The following is a 23639-nucleotide window of genomic DNA, read 5'->3' as shown; positions in this document are numbered from 1 at the left end:
TAATAAGGCTAATCTTTGCGGGTATTTAGATTGGTGTAAGAAACGTAGACAACAACAGGCTGAAGGAAAATTTTCGTTGTTTGAAAATTAGTTCCTGCGACTAAAAGTTCTGGGTGGGTGGCTAGATAGACCCAAATGTGATAATACATTAAGACTGAATGCAACTTTCGCATGTTTCTCTCTTTAGAGCCTAATTCATTAATGAACTTTAGAGCAAAGGCAATCATTTCCAATTGAAGCCAAAGTCTTAAGCTCATTAATGTTTTTTCATTTCAAGTTTCTATTCGCTCTTGAATCTGAGAAATAAAAGATTTTAGTGAACGTTGACAATTCTGTCAAGTTTTTCAGAAAACCACAGGTTTTAGGTGGAGTTTTCAAACAACGCCTTTGGGTTTTAGAATGGATTTTTAATGTACCCCCTAGGTTGTAATGGGTTAAGGGTATATATGTATATGTGTATATATATATATATATGTATGTATGTATGTATGTATGTATGTATGTATGTACAGTATGTAACTTAAAATTTTAAAATCTCTAACCGTAGAGAAAATGTATGTCACCATGGTATGTATCATCATATAGCCGTAGGTGCACCTAGTCATGCATGTAGCTCAGCCACAACTGTCCAAATGAGTTTTGTGCAAACATGTTGGTCTTTGGTCCAGCAGACTCACTTTCTCACATTGAAAAAGATAAGGTACTGTGAAAAGACGGAAAATAATAGCCACCAGACACTTTAGTTCTTATCAGTGCTAGGTACACAGCAGTACTCACTCGTAAGTCCATGTTGCTGACAAGGTCTAGTGGTTACACTGTTCTCTCCTGCTATAGAAGCTGAGGCCAGCATGAGGAACCTCTCTACTTTAAAAGAAACACAGCGAGAGAAACTCCCTGCGGTCTGTGTCGCCCCTTTTCAGACTCAATTGGCGTAGCATGTAATCGTCTCCTGATTCAACCATGTCCAGCTGCTCTTTGTGTTTCTTAGCACCTGACAATGGAGCAGATCACAGGACCTCTGCAGGGGACGAGCAGCTTCTCTGCCTCTTATCACACCCAGCCTGCCTCAGACCTGTTGTTTAGAAGTTCACTCTCCCAGAAAAGTTTCTGCATGAGTTTTCTGCTTTGCTCTCAACAATTAGTTTCTCGGTGAATATAATGTTGCATTATTGTGACAAGCGGCAGTACATTCAGGCTGGGAGTCAGGGTTTGATTGTTTGATTGCGCACCACTTTTTATAAGCTAGGTGTCTTCAGTTTCACACTACATCCTGCAACTGCCTTGCCTGTATTGTTGATGTCCCTCTGGGTCTAAGCCAGGAGACACCAGCTGTAATGAGTCCCTGCTGAACGCTGACATTTTCAGTCCTGGCTTTGGATTTGGCAGCTCATTAGTCAGGTGTTCTCTTACTGTAAACCACCATCACATTATCGGCTACTACAGGTGTACAGAAACCTCATCAAGGTTTTTTCCCTGATAGGTGAGATGAGCAGGGCTGTGTTTGAAAAGTGAAGACGTATGTCAATCTCGTATTCCAATAAAGGAAATTCTATATAAGATATCAGCTTTTGTGGCTCTCATTCATAGACTCTCAGTGCTGTTTCACATGATTTTTGCATCGGTGACAAAAGAAGTTAGTGGTGTATGAGTCAGTTGTGGAGACCTTGTAATATGCAGTTTAAGATGCGATTCTTTTTGGGTCCCTGTCAGACTTTTTGTCCCAAAGTCGGTGCAACACAAGTAGCCCCTCATGTAGTTACGAGCTCTTCGTGTTGAGCTTGATTGGTCGGAGTCCTTCTCCTGTTTGGAATGACCCCTTTCTCTATCACATTCATTCTTCTGCATTTTGTGTTGCATTCATGCAAGTTCCTGCCTGCATGAAGAAGAATGTGCAGAAGAATGCAAAACGTCGTCCAAGTAACAAAAATATTGCTGTAAAAAGTGTTATTTGTGTCACACGAGCCCAATATGACATAATGGATGTTATGCTATCATCACAGAAACTGTGAAAAACATTTATTTAAAATCAACTTAAATGGCTGAAAGACAATCAAGTTACATAGTATGTGACCATACCATACCATACTGTTTGATGTACAGTATTGCTGTTCCTGTTTTAACGTTTCTTATGTGTTTAGTGTTACTTTTAGTACACCTGTCCGACTGCAGTTGAAAATGAACCAGGATGACTAAACTGGCACATTTATAGAGATGTAACTAATATGCAGTGTCCCTGTAACTTTAGACTGTATAAATAAAATAAATAAAAACATTATATATATATATTGTCTTACCGTACAGCCCCAGTACAGGCCAGAGTCCTAAATTTGAGAAGGTGCTATGAAGAGAGAGTCTGTTTGTAAAGTTTAGAGCTAGTCAAAGGAGTAGTATTGAATGACATTTCCCACCATTCGCTTCCCTTGATTTTTAACTTGAAGGTAACTTTATGTGGACTAAGACTGGGCAAGTAATCAAATATAGTAGTAGATCTCACACAACTGGTTGGGCTTGCTCATTACACCTGACGTAATCACTCTTTCATTATATTTTGTGTTTTTTAGATGACGCTAGCTGTCTCTGGGATCACCTATCCTTGCCATCGCCTAAGTGTTTGTCGAAGGTCTTCACCAGCCAATTCCCAGGAGCCCACAGAAGAGGTACACATGCACACACACACACACACACACACACACACACACGCACACATGCACAGGCACACACACTTTCTCTAAGGATCTGTGTGGTAGATTAATTCCTCCCCGGATGTTGAGTATGCATGCCAACTCATAAAGCATGGTAACAAAAATGATTCTTTTAATTCCATCTGTCGAAATAAGTCCAGCAATTAATGCAGCATTTATGTTTACAGTGTGCAGATGTCCATATGGTCAGCGACAGCGAGGGGGATGATTTTGAGGATGCGTCAGAGTTCGGTGTGGACGATTCAGAGATGTTTGGAATGGGTGCCTCTACCTGTCGGAAAGCACCTATGAGTATGTACAGTGGAACATCTTAATAATGTCGGATAAGGGTTGTAGCTCCAGGTACTGTATTAGTGATACGCCTCCAAATCTTCACATTAAAATTACTTTTATCCCTTTACAGTGCCAGAGAATAGTGACAATGAAGCTGATGCCTTACTGCACTTTACTGCCGAATTTTCTTCAAGGTGAGCTAAGTGTCAAGTGCCTCGAACTGATTCACACTTTGGAATCAAAGAAGGCTGGTGTGTAACAGTGTGCTCTGTTTGTCCTGTAGGTATGGGGAGACCCACCCGATGTTCTACATTGGGTCTTTGGAGGCAGCGTCTCAAGAAGCCTTCTATGGCAAAGCCAGAGATGTAAGTAAGATGATCGACTGCTTGGGGCCTCAGTGGAAGGTTTTTTTTTTTTTAATTTACTGAGATACTGTAACGGGTAACAAAATCCTTTTTTTTTTTTTTACTTTTAATTTTGACTATGTGTAAGCTTTGAGTTACTGATGTTAACAGTGTTGGCTTGTCCTTTAGAACTGATGTCATTTCTGATTGGTGTAGTCTAGTTTTTTAGCAATTTTCTTAGCTTAAGACAACACGGAGGAGGAACACAGACTGAGCAGGATTCATTTTTTATCTGTCAAGGGAGATACTGTGTTTCTCATATCTTCTTCTGCATTCCTGAGCTGGTGGGAATTTAAGTCTCAGTGGTCAGTATTATAATCAGTTTATGCCTTTATGCCTCTACTCTTTTTAGCGGCTCTAATTAATAGTAGAATGGATGAGGACCTGTGCAACAGAGTTCATCATGTAACAGTAGTTTAGCAAAATCTACATGTAAACGCATACAAAAAAGATGGAATATAATAGAGAGTGGAGTTAGGGATTTTGGTTATCAGTACTCACTAGTCAGTCTTTATGATTCCCTCCCACTATAGAAGGTGAGACCACATTTCTACTGAGATTTTACAGGTTAAACTTTGCCTCCAAACATCACTTTTATTTATTTATTTTTGCTGGAAGCCTTACCATTGGCACCCCTGCTGTCCCACAAGATGCTGCTAGAAGCTGTCATTAGGGCGACACGGATGATGGCTTCTATCTGAAGCGTGTTTGTTTTTTAAATGAATAAGAAGACTAGTTATCGGTGAGAGCCGATATATTGTTCAAGTTTTGGAGCATTATGTGCTGTTGTTTTTCACTGTGTTTTTTTTTTTTTTTTGACACAGAGCTTTGGTTGGTCTGAACTCAGTGAACTCATGTCGCAAAGCCAGAGATGCATGAACATTAAGTGTAAACAACTCTGCAGAAACTTCATAATGATTATAAACACTACCTAAAATGCAGGACATATTAGCATATTAGCAGTATTTATAACCACTAAAAGGAAAACTCTGAAAATTCATAACAACACACACTGAACTGACAAAGAGTAACACATTAATTTAGATAATAGTCAAAGTTGATGTCCTTGTTCATACAATATTCTGTCTTTTGTCTGCTCCCTGTGTCATTTTTGTGGAGAAGGCTTTATAGCCACATTGATATCATTTCATCAAAACCCTCATCAAATTTTCACCCTGACAGCTGAAGCTTTATTTTTAGCTGTCCACTTTCCCCCCTTGTTTTCTGGCTTTTGTCCTTTTAAGGATGCTTGTATCAACTGACAGCTTGTGTGGATTACAGCCTTATTAGACTGTGAGGACACAGCAAGATGTTAGGGGGGTTCAGATCACCAGGCACGGAGAGGGAGGGAGGGTGGAATAAATGATGGTAGGGGCACAAAATGGAGAATGTGGTCTGAAAGGAGAGAAGGGTGCAAAAAGTGAAAGTCAGAAGAAGAGACCGAGATAGAGGAAAGAAGGAATAAAAGCACAAGAGGTTGCAGGGTAAGTTTAAGGGATGGAAGGAGTGTGAAATAAACAGAGATGGAAAAAACCTAAAGAGAAGCTTGGCGTCTCGCCTGCTTCCCAGCTGATCTCCTCTCCTAAGCCAGCACAATATGGCCGATGTCTCCCTGGTGTTCACACGCTCCGTGCTGTACCATTGTGCTCTACACAGCGCAGGGGCGAAATAGTATTCATTTTCACTGTATTATGTTTTATTCTGGGTGAGCTTGATTTAGTCTGCCAACTGTGCCGTGGTTAGAATGGCTTTAAGGGAAGCTGGGTGTGTGCGAAGAATTCTGCATGAAAACAGAAGCTATTTGATCTGTTGCGTGTTTGTCCTGTTTTGTCACAAGCGTCCTAGACGACAGGCCAAAACATGCTGCTTTTGACGGTTTCATTACACAGTAGCATATGTGCAAGATTACACCGTCCCTTCTCCCATCCATCCAGCCATCCTTTGCTCTTTGCTTCCATTCGGAAAGGAATCTAGTTTTTGTGTCTTCGGTGTAGAAAAAGCCTACTTCATTAAGGGGATATTGGAAAAGGGCAGATTTGACTGAAGGGGGACAACTCAGTGGGTTTATAAACAGAGGAATCAGTCTCACTCTCTGAAAGCCTGGGAGAGGCTAATCACTAAGCAAAACACTACATTTGATGAAGTGTTTCTGAAGGTGTGTGTTGGGGGAGTGTTGAGATAGACTCAATCCATCCTTAATGAAAATGCTTTGGGCTGCAGAGCTGAGCTGAGCTGAGCTGAACCCTCTTGGGGATCAGTGGTTAGTCAGAGCGTACAGAGAGATAGGCCACCCATCACTAGCCACGATCCTCGCTAAATCCCCATCAACGCAGTGGTTAATCACTCTAACCCCGCTCTCCGCTCCTCTCTCCTGTCCGCCACACACAAAGACACATCAAAATTCATAGCCTCGCTGGAGAGGAGAGTTCAGGGATTTATCACTGCCAAGTATCCGCTTTAAAGCCCGGCAATAGCCCCGCCGAGTCAAGAGGAAAGAGCAGTGCTGAAGCAGAATGGCATATGGCATATAGATGTATGTATATCTGTCAGATCTACAGCTGGAAATCCGAGGCGACACTCAGTCATGGCTTATTGACTACACCTGAAACTCTCATGCATAAATACATGGATTAAGAGTTAAATCAATGTAGAGTGCGAGTGAAAATGCAGGGAACTAAGCTATGAATATACCCATATGTGAATATATATTTAATCTACCAGGGCTCTACACTAACTTTTCAAAGTAGATGCCAGGCTGGCAACCAGGCAGCTTTTGGTCGCCAAAACACTTTCTTGTATTTTGAGTAAATAAGATACTACGCAGTTTCACTTTGCTAAATTCAAGAAGTGTTACATTAAAGAGTATTTAAAAGCTTTATTACAGTAACTAACAGATTTCTTTGTACCTTGTCTAGCCATATGGCCCTGTAGGGTGTGTGCTACCTTGAACTTGGTGTATGTTGGCGTTGTACATACTTTGCAGTATAGTTTTCTGTCCAGATGCCGGGAAACTAAGCCTGCCAAGACTTTGTTCAGGTTCAGGTTCTTCTGGATCTTAGGTAGGTAGTTAGTTAGTTAGTTGAATCAAAGTTTAAATTGCAAATTTGTTTGTCAAACAACTTAATTTGCTATGCCTTTGTCTCTGCCTGTAAATAGAGGCAGCATTGTGATATGCAGTGTTGTCTGGCTCCGGTTCGGACTGTGACGGCAATATTTAAAAATTGCTAATGCAACAAATATTAGAAAAGTATTTATTTTGGAGTGCACATCTTGATGTTGGCTGCCTTTATTTTTATCGATATTAAAGTGGTTACCATTGATCACAACCAAAGGTCAAGAATTGTTTGCCAACTTCTCAAAATGGTTGCCAAAGGCAGTCCTGCAACCGTTTCTATTGAGCCCTGTCTATATTTTATCCACCTAACCACAAGTAAATGATCAGGGGCTTGCATAGCATAAAGTCTGCTTAGCTTTGAGCTTTAAATTCAAATCTGGCAATTAATCTGATTAGTTCAGTCACACTTAGGAAAGAGTGTAAAATGTGATGCTGTTTCTGTTATAAAGAGGTATTTCGGCAGAGTGCGGAGAGCTTCCTGTGTGGTTGGTCATCGATCTGAGTGTGTTTTCCCACTGTGTGTTCATGGTCATTAGATCAGTCATTTGAGCTCTTCATTTTGAAGTGTTTGCTTTTCCAGACTGAGCCTGCCATCTGTACAGCAATCACTATCTGCACTTCTCTGTCCTTCTTTCCGCTGAAGCTTTCTGTGCAGGGCTGTATCTCATTCACTGGCCAGGTTAAACATCACGTATCTGTGATTAAAAGCCTCTTCTCAATGTGATACAAATATCACTCTGAGAGAAAACTGGCCAATGATTAAACCGTTAGCTGTCTGTCAGGAAAAACATGCCACTTAAGCCTTGGAGTTCCCCTTTGAGTTCTCACAAAGAAGCTTCAAATTAAAGAGTTATTCCAGACTGCTTGAGAATGCCACATATTTTCATGTTTATCCGTTTGTGGCAACGCTTTAAATGCCTGCTGGGTGAGAGTGACAAGAAAAATGAATGAAAGATGAGGTGCAACACAGTATACTGAGACAAGATAGGATTTTGGAATGTGAAAACATTATAGAAAGATAAATATATTTTTCCTTCATGACCATGTCAAATACTTCATCATTACTGGTTGAACATTGCTGAAAGCTTATTTTAACTCTCGAAATCTGATTATTGTAGGAATAATTGCTAATAATGAGTAACTTTAAATAACTACATTAACTGTTCAACTACAATTAAGTTTTATATACGAAAGTTCTTCCTCTGCTCATATTGTACATTGATATTTAGTGAAAGTGTAATACTTCACTCTCAGCAGCACAGTTGAAATGTAGCCTCTCTGTCCTGCTGTATCTTTCAGGCTCGTTATGGATTATCCTTTGAAATATATCTAGTATTGTAAAATTGTGTGTGTTTTATCTGTTAATGTTAATGTTTCAATTCATACTTGAAGTGTTCTGAACTGTTAGCAGGAAACTCTACCATGGTAATTTGAGAAAATGCGACATGTCTCCTCTGGAGAGAAATTGAAATGAAATTGTTGTGAAAATTACTATTGTTATTAATGTTTTGTTTAATTCAAATAATGCATGCCGTGCCATTGCTATTGATTATTAAGTAACAATCACTAAGATTTTTTTTTTTTTTTTTACATTTGATCAATAATGGGAGTAAGACATTGAAGTGCTGCGATGCCTAAAGAATAGGAATACACACACACACACACACACACACACACACACACACACACACACACAGCAAGCTTGGATTTAGGTGAACAGGTGTGTGGAGGGGACTATGGGGTCACTATCTAGCTCAGGTTGGACCTAGTAATTTAGCTGAACTGAGGGATTTGCTCCTCCCTGCTAAGACAGGCAATACAAAAGATCTGACTTGAAAGCAGAGAGGGAACAGAGGGGTACGGACAGTTTAACTGAGATGAAGGAGTTCAGTGTGCCAAAATGCCCACTTTGATTAGTCTTTACACTTGCTCTAATTGAGCGTGCATGTGTGTGAGTCCTTCACTAGCGAGGTACCACACAGTTAAGTTTGTGCGTCTGCGCATGTGTGTCGGGACGTCAGCGTTTGAGCGTGTATCAGGTTGTTTTTTCTTTTTTTTCTTCTCCACGTTGTAAAACTCTCCCTCCCCTCACACTCATTCCTCTCTCAAGACTGAATTTGCTTGTCTTCTCAGCATGAGTGTTTAATCTTTTCAGGCCGTTGAATCGGCCCAATGAATGAGTCCCCAGCTCCATCTCTCTAGGAGCCCTGGAGATTATTCTAAAGCACTAATCGTTGAGCAAACACAGCAGTGCTCTCCCATTCCCATTCTACACAGGCCACAGTATAGCACAACTTCTTCTTTCACTTCCCCTCACGTTTTACGCCCTGTGTAGATTTTTTGCTTTCTGGCGTGCGTAGCCTAGATTACTGCTCCTGAGAAACAGACCTCTTAACTCCCCCCTCACAGCCATGGTTAAAAATGCACTAAGCGGAGGCCGAGAGAGTTTTTCTTATTTGTTCTTTTATAGCAAGAGAAGTGACATGTAATTTAGAGAGCATTATTTCCAACATTGTCCCCTGGAACCTTTTATGTTTGTGGGTGTGTTTGTTTTTTAATTAGATTGTCAGTAGGGAGAATCTGCCGGGCTTATATGATGGTGTCAATATCCTTGGATTTGGAGCTTCGTCAATATTGTCTGGCCCTGCCGCTACTAACCTGAACAGGCTGCTGGCATTTGGTGTAAAATAAATAGAGTGATTTGTCTGTTTTGTTTTCTCCATATCTGCGTCGCCTCCAAGAGAAGTTTTATTTACACCGCTCTCCATTTTATTTTGCGTGGTATTTGCTTTTTTGCCAGTTGTGCCTCGCTGTGGTCTGCAGAAGTCATGCTGGCTCTGCACCCAGTGGTCTCTTATGTCATTTTATGGTCGTGTAATGTGGAAATGTCTCTCCAGTGATGAGACACCGACATGATTAAATTTCATTTTTATCATTTGAAGGACTTCTCAGTTCATTCTTTTCTGAGGTGTTTTTGTTCTAGTTAGTCATCAGACTTGTAATCTGTTATGTCCCTTTTCCTCAAACGTACGAAAAGCTGTGCATCCACCTATTAACAGGCAACTAAACTCTTTTTCTGCTCCTCTCCACAGAGAAAGCTGCTGGCCATCTACCTCCACAACGATGACAGTGTCCTCAGCAACGTCTTCTGCTCCCAAATGATGTGTGCTGACTCCATTGTCTCCTACCTGAGCCAGAACTTCATTACATGGGCCTGGGATGTCACTAAAGAAGCTAACAAAGCCAGGTACCAGAGTTTGATTATTTTCAGGTGACTCGCTGGTCCGTAAAGCTGCTGCTGGGTTTATCAGTTATATCATGTATTTTGTTCCCTGATCTCTGTACGTCGTGCTGCCTTTTATTGCTGTTGTGGTATGATTAAAGATTTAGTTCAATGCGTCCTAATGTTTACCCACTGTACGGTACGACTCTTGAAAATTCATAATTGTGAAGCACCATTTTCAAAATGAGAAAAACACAAAATCTGGCGGAGCTGTGCTTCAAAACAATAATGAATTAATAATTAAGAAAGGAAACCATTAATAATAATAATATTAATAATAATAATACTCACGTCGAATCACGTCATCTACACATAAAATTAAAGGTTACACAGTCATCCCATAATCAATCATTGTTCCCCCTAAACATGTAGGACTGATTCAATAGTCATAATGCATGGAATATCCATTTTATTTTGTGCATCTGTATTGGTGGATACAATTAAAGGAACATCTATATAAAATACTTAAAGACAGAAGACATTATAATCCCTAGCATTTCCAATTGAGTTTATTCAATCATTTAGTCTTCAATTGAAATGGATCGCCAGTTAACCTCCCTTTTCACAGTTGACCAGGTGCCCAGGAGCAGACAAAATTGTCTCGTGATAGTGAGGTTTATAGGGAACCAATGTAAATGCAGATGGTTTCATCGTTCTATATCCATTACATCGTGCAATCAACATTTACCTCATAATGATACTTAAAATACTGCTTTTGTGACACTTCTAAGGTTGAATTTTTGTTGAGAGTGTGTCAGGCAGTTATGGATTCAACTTAAGTCATATTTTACAGTTGTAATCTGTGCTGCTGTAGTATTAGATCGTTCTATCAAGTTTTTTATTGTGTTATAAATGTTATCCATAAAACACTGCTGCAGAGATCAGTATCGTTTTAATGTGAACGCAAAGGTGAATATTTAAATGACCACACATATCTTAAATCACAATTACACGTGGATTTTTTGTAAAGGTAAGTCTCGTGGTATTTCAAGGGCTCATAATGAAGCTGAAAGCTTGATAATTAATCAGAATGAGGCCCAAAACTAGGTTGTTTAAAAAAATTAATTGCCCTTTAAATACTCAATGAATTCCCTGGAATATTTCACAATCGCACTGTTTATTTATTGCATTTTGCCAACTGTAAAGTTAAGCAGAGCAATAACTGAACCTCTAAGCCCTGACTGCATGCTTAATCCTTATGTTTTATTTATATGTGACTTACTGTCTGGAGGAGTGGACTGTTTGCATAGTGAGTTGTATCTAATAAAGAGCATATTGAATGTATTTCAGTAGGCGAGCAGCTTGATTGTGTGCAGAGGGCTCTGCAAACTGCCAGAATACCCTGTTAGGAAGCTGTTACTACTATCCTGTTCTCCTATCATTGTTTTTTGATGGAGGTTAATGTAGTTTTAATTGGTGATCTGCTCCATCAGGTTGCTTGAATTTGAAGCCTGCGACAGCTGAAGATAAGATCTTTTTTGTCATTTCTGTGCAGACAGAGTGCTTTGAGAAAATGATCTAAAATGTAAGTGTGGACGGAAGCTCATTTGACACAAACAGCGTTTTCAAATCTATTCGTGTTAGTGTGGACAGGTCCTTAATTGCTGGCATTCAACTCTCGCTCCATTGCTCACACCCTGTATCTCTGTCCTCTCATTCTCTCTTCTACTTCATTCTCTTTTTGAAGCTTGGAGGTTGCATGCTTACAAAAGGCGTTGTGTTTGCATGGTGAGGCCCCTGATTGGGCAATCTTGACTAAGCTGTCTGAATGGAGGGTCAGTGGGAGACGAGGACTCCCTTGGAGTCCAAACATCTCTATCTCCCCATTTACGCTCAAAGTGCTGGTGCAGCTCCAGCAGTCTGTTTTGGTAACTGGCAGGTCTGTGCGACTCCTGTTTATTACAAAGCTCCTGCTACGAGGATGGATATTTATATCTGAGAGCACATTTTGTAGGAAGATATTGGAAAAGAATGTAAAATTAAATCAGGTCTGCAATGTGAGATAGTTGATCAGATCCCCTTTAGTTTTGAGTGTGAGCTGTGGAGGTGAACCTGCTGAGGGCTTGATTGGGTTTTCTCATTACTATTGTGCCCAGGGCAAGCCTAATTTCCCTCCTACTTCCCCTCATCTTTCTGTTACATCTTTTCCTTCTCCTCTCGTCTCCTTCCTGATCCTTCCATCTTTCTTTATTTCCCGTCTCTTTATCCTACTACCTCGACTCTCTCCCTCTCCCTCCAGAGTTAAGCCTGCCCTCTGGTAGCAGCCATTTAAGAAAGACTCGCACCCTGACCTCACCCCTCCATTATTTCTTTTAAGGAAATTCCCTCCTTCCTTCATTCCACTCGCCTTTCTCTCCCATTGGCCTCCTTTGCTTTTTGCCCCAGCTGAGCCTTTTTATTGCACATTAAAAGGCAGGCAACATCTGGAGCTTTTCATCACACACAGCTAGTCACAGCTTTGCCGCTAACGCATGCATGCACATGTGCACACTCGCTCGCTCACACATAGGCAGCTTCTCTGAATTCTCACGCTCTCTGGTTGATCCAAAGTGACTGGTGATTGGCACCAATCATACAGGCTGTTAGAAAGGTATCCTTGTGGGTGTGTGTGTACGTGTGTGTGTTTGTGTGTGTGTGACGAACCTGCTGATATTGGAATGTGCCTGTTGCTTTGCTCTGTATTCTCACAGGCCTACCAGTTAAATGATTAATTATGTATAAATGCAGTTCTGCTGATTGGATGCCAGTGTAATTGTCACCCATGGGAAATGAATCTGATGTATATCGTACAGATGCTGTACTGTCATTGCACATGACAAATATTGAATATCAGTAGATAAACACACTGATGCGAACCTATCTGTACTTACAAAAAAAAGTAAACTAAAGTGACTTTATTGCAAATTCTTTTAGAGAGATTTGGACCTTCAACTATGTACAAGGGCCTGACACAATAATATGAACACCTCCCCAATTTAATGCAATCGGTAGAGCTGAAATGATTAGTTGATTTTTAGATTATACTGTTTTTACTATGAATATAAATTTGTTCAGTCATTTTTCAAGCAGAAATGTCAAACATTTGTTAATTCTAGCTTTTTAAATGTTGAGATATGCTGCTTTTTTTGCAGAATGAATGATTAATCGTGAAAATAATCAGCAGATTGAAGCAACAGTTCACGCAAAAAAGTCATTATCTACTCACCCCCACGCAGATGGAAAGCCATTTAACGTTTTTTGGGGCGTTTTTTTAAAGTCCCCATCTACTTCGGTTGTTAAGAAAAATGCTGCAACGCTGTTTTGTGGACTACGAAACTTCATCAGACTTTCCATCGGCATGGGGTGACGAGATGATGAATTTAAATTATTGGGTGAACTGAACTGAAAAAAAATTTTTAAAAACTAGTTGCAGTCCCGTACCAGGCCCCAGCACTACAGGTGTTCATATTATTGTTAATGACCTTTGAGTGGAAGATGGTATCTTTACACTTAGAGCAGAAACAAACCAACATGCAAACCTGTTCTGCACACTTGACTTCTCCTCTTGACATCCTCCTGTGTGAAAACATAACTGCTTGAGAGGGAGAACAAAATGTCATTTTCAAATCAAAACATGTCCATGTTTGCTCTGAAACAAAGTGTGTATGACACAGTGAGCTATCAGAGCATCCGGTTCCCAGACATACTCCCGTACAGGTGGCTGACAAAAACATTCCCTGCAGTGCTACTGTACTGATCTGACTCATCAGCTGCTCGCCGAAGCAAATGTCAGGCCTAACCAGTCACCTCGCATCTTCACGCAACACTTTGATGTGAAGAAATGTGATGCGACAGACCGGGGAAACATTAACTTTTTTCAGCCGTCTGGATGTGCAGTGAGAGATGGAGATGGGATGGGTGACAAATTAGAAGCTATCAGTCACATTAACCATCGGAGCAGACGCTCAAACTCAAGTATGCAGGTGTTTCCTCTACATTTAGTTACCCCTGAAGGATTTTAAAGGTACGGATTGAGCTACATTCTTTACCATGTTATGTTATGGGTGGATGAGACTATGCTGAACTGTTCACCTCAGTCCCTGCAGTCGCTTGACTTCCCCCTGCCCTCTGTGTTGTGTCCATACTTGTTCTATCGGTGCACTCATAAGTCTTTCATGTCCTGGTTACAGAATTTCTGTCATTGTTAGATACAGTGATACATGATTGTAGGTGCAGGCAATTTGATGATTTTAGATCACAGTGATGTAATGTAACCAAGTAAATGTAGAACTGTTTTTAAGTACATGAGGCCTTTGTACTGGAGTATTTCTCTTTTCTGCTACTTTATTCTTTTAACTCCACTATATGTATTTGAAATTCAGAAAAATCCTAAATATTGGATCTGATAACTGGCTGGGCCAATAATCAGTCGACCCACAGTGTACAGTACATATATATACATGTAAATATGTATAATTTGCTTGTCCTCTACTAGTGCTATTGATACTTAAAGCTGCTCTAAGTGTTGTCGTCGTTTTAGCTAACTTCCTGTCTATGTTGCAGTTAGGAATCCCCCTCCCTTACTTCACATGGCTCTTCCTAGGGTGACGATTTGTAAACAATTTTATGTTATAGCTCGCAACATTGTGGATGAGGAGCTTGTGCCAAAAAAGAATAATCTTTGATGATCTTTTTGAAATCTAGCTATAATCTACAGGGCATGTAGATCGTGATTGCCATTAAAGAGATTGTGATTTTTATTTTTTTTATTTTTTTCCATGTTACTGTCCAGATCAACTGCCCCTACATGTAGGTTTAGGTTGTGTTTATGTACAGATTTTATGCTGTGATGATGATTTTTACCGTGGTGGCCTGACTTCCTTAGTTTTGAGATAGAAACCAAAGCAGGTTGGCTTGTGTTTGATGGGAGATTTAAGATTGGGTTACCCTTCAAGTTAGTGTCCATTGTTCCCTGGCCTTTCATTACAGGTTAGAGTTTCCCTGTGGGCTATTGTCATGGTCTGCCTTGGTCGAGGTCTGAACGGGGACAAATGTCAGGGACAAAATGATCAGTAGGATTTAGGGTACCCAACTTCTTCACTGCAAGACTTGGGTCACTCAAAGTTCAACATTTTTGAAAAGTTTAGTTTGAGTCATAGTCCTAAAATCTGAAGTTCATTTCTGCTTTGAGCTCAGGGGCTGTAGTTTTCCCATTTTTAACTGATCTTACATCCATATTTTCAGCATGTACTGCTTTGATAATTACTTTAAAAAAGTACCACAATGAGCTCAAGTACTCAATTCACAGTTGAGAAGTCTGCAAGTAGCTCCCTCAGCTTTGGCTTCATGTTTTAATGAGTTACACCCCCTCTCAGGCAGCATACCTTCCACCTATCTTCTTCCCCTGACCCGCTGTCCCTCCATCCATTCCATTACTTCTCTATTTTACCAGCCAGTTATTAAAGTAGATCTTATTAAAAGGCAGGAGAAAAAGCTAATCTATATTTGCATTCAGTCTATAGCAATTCATTAATATTATGACATTTACAGGGAGTTTGGCGGGGCCCCGGCTGCCTGCTACCCTTTTCCGTCTCTGAAATGTTAATTTAAAAAGTTCTGTCTTTGTAATGGAATAAGAAATCCTCTCTTGCCCTATCAATTCTGGGTGTCTGGTGAGGAATACTAATTCATCTACGGCTCCAATTGAGATAGCATGTCACTCTGATGGAATAAGTAAATGCAGAATTGGTTTTAAAGTCCTTAATGCCACGAGTTGTGTGTATTTCTCTTTTCTGCTGCAGTTGGAAAAGCTGAAGTGAATGACCCCTTTTCCATATCTTGTAAAAATGTTTGTGCTTGTATACATGCATTGTCTGTATGTGCTGCTGTGTGGTCTATGTATTTTTATTTTATTACCAGCTCTGAAATATATGTTTTAGTTTTCAGAAAAAAAACATCAAGTGAATTAAATAGAATAAAAAATAAATTAGGATTGGATTATTTCTTTGTCTTGCAGACTACTCACCATGTGTACGAGGCACTTTGGCAGCGTGGTGACACAGACTATACGGACATACAAGACAGACCAGTTCCCCCTGCTTCTTATAGTCATGGGCAAACGCACATCCAACGAAGTTCTAAATGTTATTCAAGGTAAGTGTGACTTTATTAGTTGTATATTTGTCTGTAATTAATGTAAAAACACAAAGATTTATTATACATTGTAGATTGTGATTTGTTTTGGATTTCTTTCATTTTCAGGCAATACGACAGTGGACGAGCTGATGATGAGGTTAATGGGAGCAATGGAGATCTTCACAGCACAACAACAAGAGGACATCAAAGATGAGGTAAGGTTTGCAAATGTCAAACTCTGATTCTTAAACATGTACAAATGCTTTGGACTATTTTGAAAAGAAACTACGGATGAGTATTTCAAGAACCGGAGGCAATCCAGGCACTCTAAACAAGTATCAAAACAAGGAAGGAAATATTAAAAAGCCTTTATTAGGTGGCTTAATCATTTTAAGGCCAGTCATGAAAGAAGCCAACATGTTTTGACCTTTGGGTCATCAAGACTCCAAACAAACTATGTGGCCCCACCTATATTATAGACACAGCCAAAAGGAGGCCCAGATAGTGACATACCAGGTGAGACAAACAGAAAATAATGAAACAATGAAATAAGCTTGACTTGACTACCTGTGACTTGTTCATGCATGATGAAACTTCTTTCTGTCAACGCCTCTCCAGTTAGTTAGAACTGAAGAAGCCTCTTGGATGAGAGGTGAAACATCCTCAAGAAACAGAAACAAGTCCTCAGGTTGGAATAGGTTTTGTTTTGGGCCTCTGAAGACCACCTGTAACAATTCAAACTGTCTTTACCTTAATTTCCTTGATTTAGTCTGTGACTATAGCCACATTCAATGGCTGAATGGGGACAGCAGAGCCTTTTAGAGAGATAAATGGCAACATGCTGGGACAGATCAGACACCATTGTTACACAGCGGCATACATGTAATGACAAGCAGAGAATACTTATGATACCATCTCTCTTCATTCCCCTTCAGTTCAAGTTTAATGTGCCCACTACAGGTTTAGGTAGGTACAGTGCTCAGACCTGTCTCCCATTCACTGCAGTGTGTGGGTACCACTGTGTCTGTAGACTCCCTCTTTTACTCCAATAGAAAGTGGACAAACACCTTTGAGGGATACTCACCATACGAGAAAGTGAGTCTTTCATGTCACAGACAGGAATCTGAGACAGTATGACAGGGAGGTCCTCTCCCTGTCAAAGAGTTTCACCTGACCCTCTTAACCACTCAGTGATATGTTTACTCAGTGACATCAAACAAGAGAATGAGCGACGGACACACTGGGTTTTTGTACCAGACAGGCTTTCAGACAGGGAGTAATCCTCCCAAGCTTTCTTCTTCTCTTTCATGGTAATAACTTACTGTCAGAGATTTAGGAATTAGCAACAGTATGGACTGTGAGTTTGTTTTAAATTATTTTTTATTGAAAAACTGTTAACATAAGATAGGATTCCTGTAGAATAAGAATAAGATCCTGTTCTTCCTACATAACACACGGACGTTTTAGTTTGTGCGTCAGCCGTGAAATCCTGTCATAGTCTGTTATTCCCACACTTTTCTCTCTTACATTGTCGTGCCTCTTTTTGCATACTGTATCTATAAATGACAGATGTCACACCGTATTAGAGTCAGTCAGCCAAACGGCCTCTCTAACAATGCTAATGTGACTAGTCACGACACATCCAGTTGTGGGAACCGTGGTTAAGGAATGAATCTTGTCACACACACACCCTGAGGGTTAGACTTCCTCAGGTGAGTCAATGAGTTTTGACTGACAGCTGTTCCCTTTGTGTTGTTTTTATTGCTACAATGCTCTGGCTTCTTTTTGAATTTGTCACTCTTGTCACACATCAAAAAATCATTAATGACAAGAAGTGACAAGAGATATGTACATGTGCTGGATCAGGCTGTGAGTCGTCAAGTGTATTGTTGGTTCACACTTAGGGCTGCATATCATTTGAAATCTTTCAGTATTAGTGACAACCAAAAGGATACTTTTCTCAATGGTCCATATAGTCTCAATCTCTTTGATAAATGTTTTCTACTCTTTGATAAATGTTTTCTACAAAACATTCAAAAATTAACTCACCTCTGTCCTGAGTCCTGGTTGAAGGTGCTGCAAATCACCTGAATGCTGTATTCCCTGTTGTCAAATATAGCCTCCACTGGCCTCAGAGGCTGTGTGCAGTCCTGGTCAGGCGGTGTTCATGGATAGACTATTGGTTCTGTTGCCCACTTACCCGGCTCCAGTCCTGGTGCCCATTCCAGCACTGCACCCTGCCAGCATTCCCCATTGGGCCCCCTTGCCCCCTTTCTGAAAACTTCCTCCTACTGGTGGTTCAAAGCTCCTGTGCTCGTTGTGGAAACACCAACTTTCGTCTGGTGCTCCGGGCTTGCAGTCTAGAATTGCCAGCTGCATGGCTAACTGAGCTAACTAGCTAGCATCAGTTAGAGTAATCAGCATTTAGCGCTTATTCTCGTGATAAGCTGCCCCCTATTTGTTTGAAGTATGAATTCGACAGGTGGTCTAATATTTACCATATTAATGAGGTAATAATACAAACTCAGAAATATTTATTTTTTCCATAACTGAATGGAGGACAACAAACAGGAAAAAAAGAGCAAATCCTGAGGGACACACCAAAGCTGCCATCAAAAGTACTATTTAACATGAAAAGTGCAACAAACTGGTAATATTCTTTTGTGTGTCAGAAGTAAATAAAAATGTCGGCCCTGATCTTTGAAAACTTTTTGAAATTGTTTTGTGTCCATAATTTGCACAAGTGTCAACGCATATTGGCTTAAAATTATATGTTTTCTTTCTTTCTTTTTTAAACTATCCTAGCTATAATTGTATTTACTGCGTTATTATAACTTCTTTTAAAATCATTGCAACAGCGGGCTTGAGATCTGTCAGAGAAATAAGAAATCAGATTTTTATCATAAGAGTGCAGTAAAGCTGCTCTGAAATGATATTAAAGTGTGATAATTACCCAGGCGTGGCCTGCCAGGAGGAAATGGCTTGTGAAAATGTCACAAGAAGACAGCATAGAGAGTATAAGTGATGTTGAAAGCATAATGTTCCAGTGTGATTAATCATGATCAGTACCAATTACCACAGGGTTTTAGTATATCCTGTATCTGACAGCACCTATCCCATCTCCAAGGTGCAGTCAACCTTGACACTGGACTCATTCCATTTTCACTGTTGCAGTGCTCAGGCGTTGGTGAATTTGCCTTTCTCCCTAGCTCCCTTCCCTCTTTCTTCTTTCCATCCTTTTCCTTTTTTCCGCCTCACCTTTCTAAAGACAAACTCAGACACGAGCACAGACACCCACCCAAACCAGACATTCCTCCTTGACAGTGACTTTTGTGTCTGTCTGGAAATGGAGCAGCTGGACAGCCACAATGTGCCTTTAACCAACCTTACTGACTCGCCAGTCATTCCTATGGTTGTCTGTGTTTTAGCTTAGTAGTTAGTAACTGACGGATAATTCGCTGCAGGTTTTTTGTGGTCTGCATCGTGGGCAATTTTTAGATGGGGTCATTTAACATGCATTTCACGTGTAGAGCAGCCAAAACTAACTAATGTTGAGTTCTCAATCTTTCGGTATTAGAGGAAACATAACCCGACATCAGAGACGCATGCGATATTTAATTCTTGACCTCCTTGCTGTGATTTATGAAGTTAGCCACAGAGAAGAAACAAATAGAGCAACAAATAGAGCCAACTTAATAAGTAGCGATGATATAGATGTTGAAAATCTGTTCCTTTTTTCTCTAAAGATAAGGTCTTTAAACTCACATTGTGTTTGAGCAGCTACATGGCAGATTCAAAGCAGCTGATGCATTTCAAAACGTATTACAACAGCATAAAATGTAGATAAAACACAAGATGCTGCGCAACTTGTTTGCGTGACTCAGGGCTAATCTATTGAAGGTAGCCACTTTTGATGCTTTTGTCCCTCTCTGCCATTCTTCTACAGTTTCCTTTCAATGTTCATCTATTATGTGGGCCAAAAGCACAAATGTATCCTTTGCATTTTCTGATTGAATACAACAATGCACACTGTGCTGCACAGTAGCCCTCTGATCATCACAATAAGCTTACTTTGCCATATCCGGGCTGGCACACAGCGTGGGCCTTCAGAAAATAGAAAACTAATGGCTGTGCACTGTTAACACAATGGACACTCGTATGTAGTCCCAGTCTTTATAAAACACTTTGTAGCCACAGCAGGTATAAAGAGAAGGGCCGCCTGTCCCCTTCCCTCTGTACAAACAGGAAGAGAGAGGCAGAGTGAATGAAAGAGAAAGGGACGGTGAAACTGAGATGAGGAAACATAAAAGAGGCTCAGGGTCTGGTAAATGACAGCCCTGTCACAATGAATTCCCCTCTGGTGCTACTCTTTCATACCTGGTGTTTGTACGTAACCACACATGACATTCTGCGATTTTCTTTTGCTTGGCCCTTTCTGGCTCCCACAACCGGCACCTCAGCTTAGATGTTTTGTCCTTGTGTGTCTTTTATTATGTTGTAAGTTAATGGGCCCCACTTTCTTTCTCCCTCTCTCTACCCAGGACGAACGTGAGGCGAGAGAGACAGTGAAGAGAGAACAGGACGAGGCCTACCGCCTGTCTTTAGAGGCTGACCGTAAAAAGGTATTTTTTTAAATAAAACACATTTTCGACTTGGATCCGTGCCCTCTGAGTTTATTGTGGTATACTAGACAGAACATCTACATGATGTTATTTTTGGGTTTGACCCATAAAGAATAAATACAACTTCTATAATTTTATGTTCCTTCCAGTTTGTTTTTGCATAATTTTAACTAAATTGTGTTGCAAATAAAGAAGTTACTTACACTTTGCTTCTGTTGTTTTCAGGATTTAATGCTATTGAGCACAAAAAAACGTTACTTAAGCACAATGACCCTATGGCCAAAACAATAACTTCTGGAAATTATTAATTAGTTTAGCCAATTGACAGAAAATTATTCAGCTATCTTGATGATTAATCAATGATGTCCTATATCGAGGAAAAAAATAACTTGTTCCTGCTTTTCAAATGGGGAGATTTGCTATTTTTCATTCTAGTTTGTATTAAACACTTGACACTTGAGTGTCAAAGTTATTGGGACCTCTTGTTAAATATCAGTAAAAATGCTCAACAAAGTTTCTGCAGGTCCTTAAATGGGAATTCCAGTATTTATTTTAGTAACTTGGGACCTATAATTTTGGTTTGAAAATGATTAATACTCACCAAATTTTTGGAATCAGTCCAGTAGATTGCCCTAGCTGGCAGCGCGACATGGTTGCACCACGATCCTCTTGGGCAACTCTGACAGTCAAATAACCTCCATTAAAAATTACCGGCTGAGGTTGTTATTCTTAGTGTGTGACAACATTCAGTACACAATTCCTGCTAAGACATACCTTTTTGTTAAATAATAAGATCTATTTTGTTACCAGAAACACAAGTCTCATTCAAGGTGAGATTTTGCTCTGAAATCTCAAAAGAATAGCACATTTAGTGCTTGGTTGAAGCTTGTTGAAAATAACGAATTTGATGACTAAGAAGAACATTGGATATAAAGGCATCAGAGTCGCAGATAAACATAAAGCCACCGTAGAAAAACCACTAGCAAAATGCCTGCCATCACCCAATATCGTTCTCTGTTTACATCAGAAGAAAAAAATAATTTACTTGGCAAGTAACTTTGGGACTTGGAAAGGTCTTAAAACGGTCTTTGAAAGTCTTGTATTTAGAAAACCTGTTCAAAGGAAAATCAACAACCTGTGGAAAACATAGCAACAGTCTTCAGAGTTGCATGTCACTTGATATTTTGATTTTGACCCTGCTGTTGCTTTTCTTTCTTTTTCAGAGAGAAGCCCAAGAGAGAGAAGAGGCCGAGCAGGTTCGCCTGGAACAGATGAGAAAGGAGCAGGAGGAGGAGAAGGAGGTGAGAAGAGCAGCTGAAAACAAGCCATACTCACATTATGCAAATTACCTAAATTAATATTCCAACTTCATCAGTGCAAGGCTGAGCAGTGATATGTTTTGCCAGCGCACAGTGATTGTGCCATTGTGCTGTGCTGTCTTTTCTTTTTTTTATCTGTCTTGCTCTCACTTCACAATAATGAGTCAATTAGATTGTGGTTTTGGTGAAGCCTGCCAGTCAGTGAAGCGTGTGTTGTGTGTGTGGGTGAACAGCATACGGAAGAGTGAAATATCCTAATTACAGTGATGCCCATCCCTGCGAATGTCACCTGACATACACACAGTTATTGTTCTATTTAACTGCTTTAAATCGGTATAGCACACAGCCTTATATTGAAACCCGAGTGAACAAAAGACTTGAGGCAATTCATGTACACAGGCATGTGCACAAACACACACACAACCTTAGCAAACACACACATTCACTCGAAAACAATTATCGTATGTGAAGAGGGGGAAAGTGCACACAAACACACACACAGACACACTGTCACGCATGCAGGAAAAACAATACATGTCTGTGAGGATGGCACCAATGTTGTAATACAGTCTATAGTAATACAGTGTAGTCCTTGCCGATTCTTGTTTACTCAACAGCAGGGTGCCTGAGGGCTCTGAGAGGTATTGGGTGACCCGGCTCACTCAGGTGATTTGTCACTTAAGTTAAACAGACAACAACAAAAGAGTCCCGGGCTGGGCCTTCTTAATTATATCACTGTAGTCCACTAACCAAACTGTGTGTGCGCGCTTGTGTATTTTAAACAACAATAGCCGCTATGGCCCTGTGTTTCCTACTTATATCAGTTTTCTCTGTCCAAGCTCAATGGTTTCCATGGTGTCTCCTCTGCTAACATACGAGTGTTGTGTTTGTGCTACAGTCAAGATATTCATAAATATGCGAGCCAACAACAGCTGCTGGACCCGGACAAAGGCAACTTAAAGATCCAGTGATTAGGCTTCGGGGGATTTCTGGTAGAAGTAATATTCTTAGTAGTGTTTTTCATGAGTGTATAATCACCTGTAAGAATCGTGGTGTTTCTCTTCCTTTAGAATTAGCCTTTTATGTCTACAGAGTGGTGTTGTCAAAAGTATCAAAAATCGATCTTTTGCAGTATCGATACTCTAGTGCTAGTACTTAGTCGTTCTCCTCTCTTGACACATGAACTGCGATAGTGTCTACATAGTCCCACTTCCTCCAGAGGTCAATAAACATGTCTGCTGTTGTCCTCACAGAACACAAGCCTTATTATATGTATCTTTTAATAAAAATCAGAAATTTTATTCTCTCAATTTTGTGGCAATTTTTCCCCCGTGGTAACAAATATTGTATCGAATATCGATATTTTTCAAGGCATCATATCTAAGTTAGAAAATTCCAGTATTGTGACAACGCTACTAGAGAGAGTCGCACATTGCACCGCCATGTTTTTCAGGAGAGTGAGACAAGGGGAAGTAAAATGGATCTAAATAGGATAGGTAAATAGGTGTTTCTACTTGATGGTGGCGTATCTACCACAGATATTTTTGATTTATTGATTTGTTATTTTACTATAACATAATATTATCCTATCATAAATCTCCAATGTTGTAGCACTGTAACACTTAAAGCTGAGAAGAGATTTCCATGTCAGCAGTTGTCACCTTTTGAACTCAAGAGAATATTTTTTGTTTTGTTCTTTGGTAGTTACCTACTACAGCGTATGACAGAAACTGCAGACACAACAAAAACATCAGTTGCCACCAGAGAGCTGACAATGCTAGTGGGAATGGTTTCTCTGTGATTTTGG

The 23639-nt window shown here is 40.1% G+C and overlaps 1 protein-coding gene across 1 annotated transcript in view; it reads left to right on the top strand.

The window, feature by feature from the left end:
- The window catches only part of faf1 (Fas (TNFRSF6) associated factor 1), a 68812-nt gene that overhangs the window by 33175 nt on the left and 11998 nt on the right, over window positions 1-23639 (top strand). Inside the window, exons 9-17 of the mRNA XM_084355418.1 lie at window positions 2562-2657; window positions 2870-2993; window positions 3106-3169; window positions 3259-3340; window positions 9587-9741; window positions 15773-15909; window positions 16018-16106; window positions 20433-20513; window positions 21737-21814. Coding sequence (XP_084211544.1) covers window positions 2562-2657; window positions 2870-2993; window positions 3106-3169; window positions 3259-3340; window positions 9587-9741; window positions 15773-15909; window positions 16018-16106; window positions 20433-20513; window positions 21737-21814 — 906 coding nt within the window. The remainder of the gene's footprint in view (window positions 1-2561; window positions 2658-2869; window positions 2994-3105; window positions 3170-3258; window positions 3341-9586; window positions 9742-15772; window positions 15910-16017; window positions 16107-20432; window positions 20514-21736; window positions 21815-23639) is intronic.

This window comes from Pagrus pagrus (genome assembly GCF_965226575.1).
Source record: "Pagrus pagrus genome assembly, chromosome: 6".
In the NCBI taxonomy this organism is placed as follows: domain Eukaryota; kingdom Metazoa; phylum Chordata; class Actinopteri; order Spariformes; family Sparidae; genus Pagrus; species Pagrus pagrus.
The sequence above is the reverse complement of the archived record's forward strand: the minus strand, read 5'-3'. Positions and strand labels throughout refer to the sequence as shown.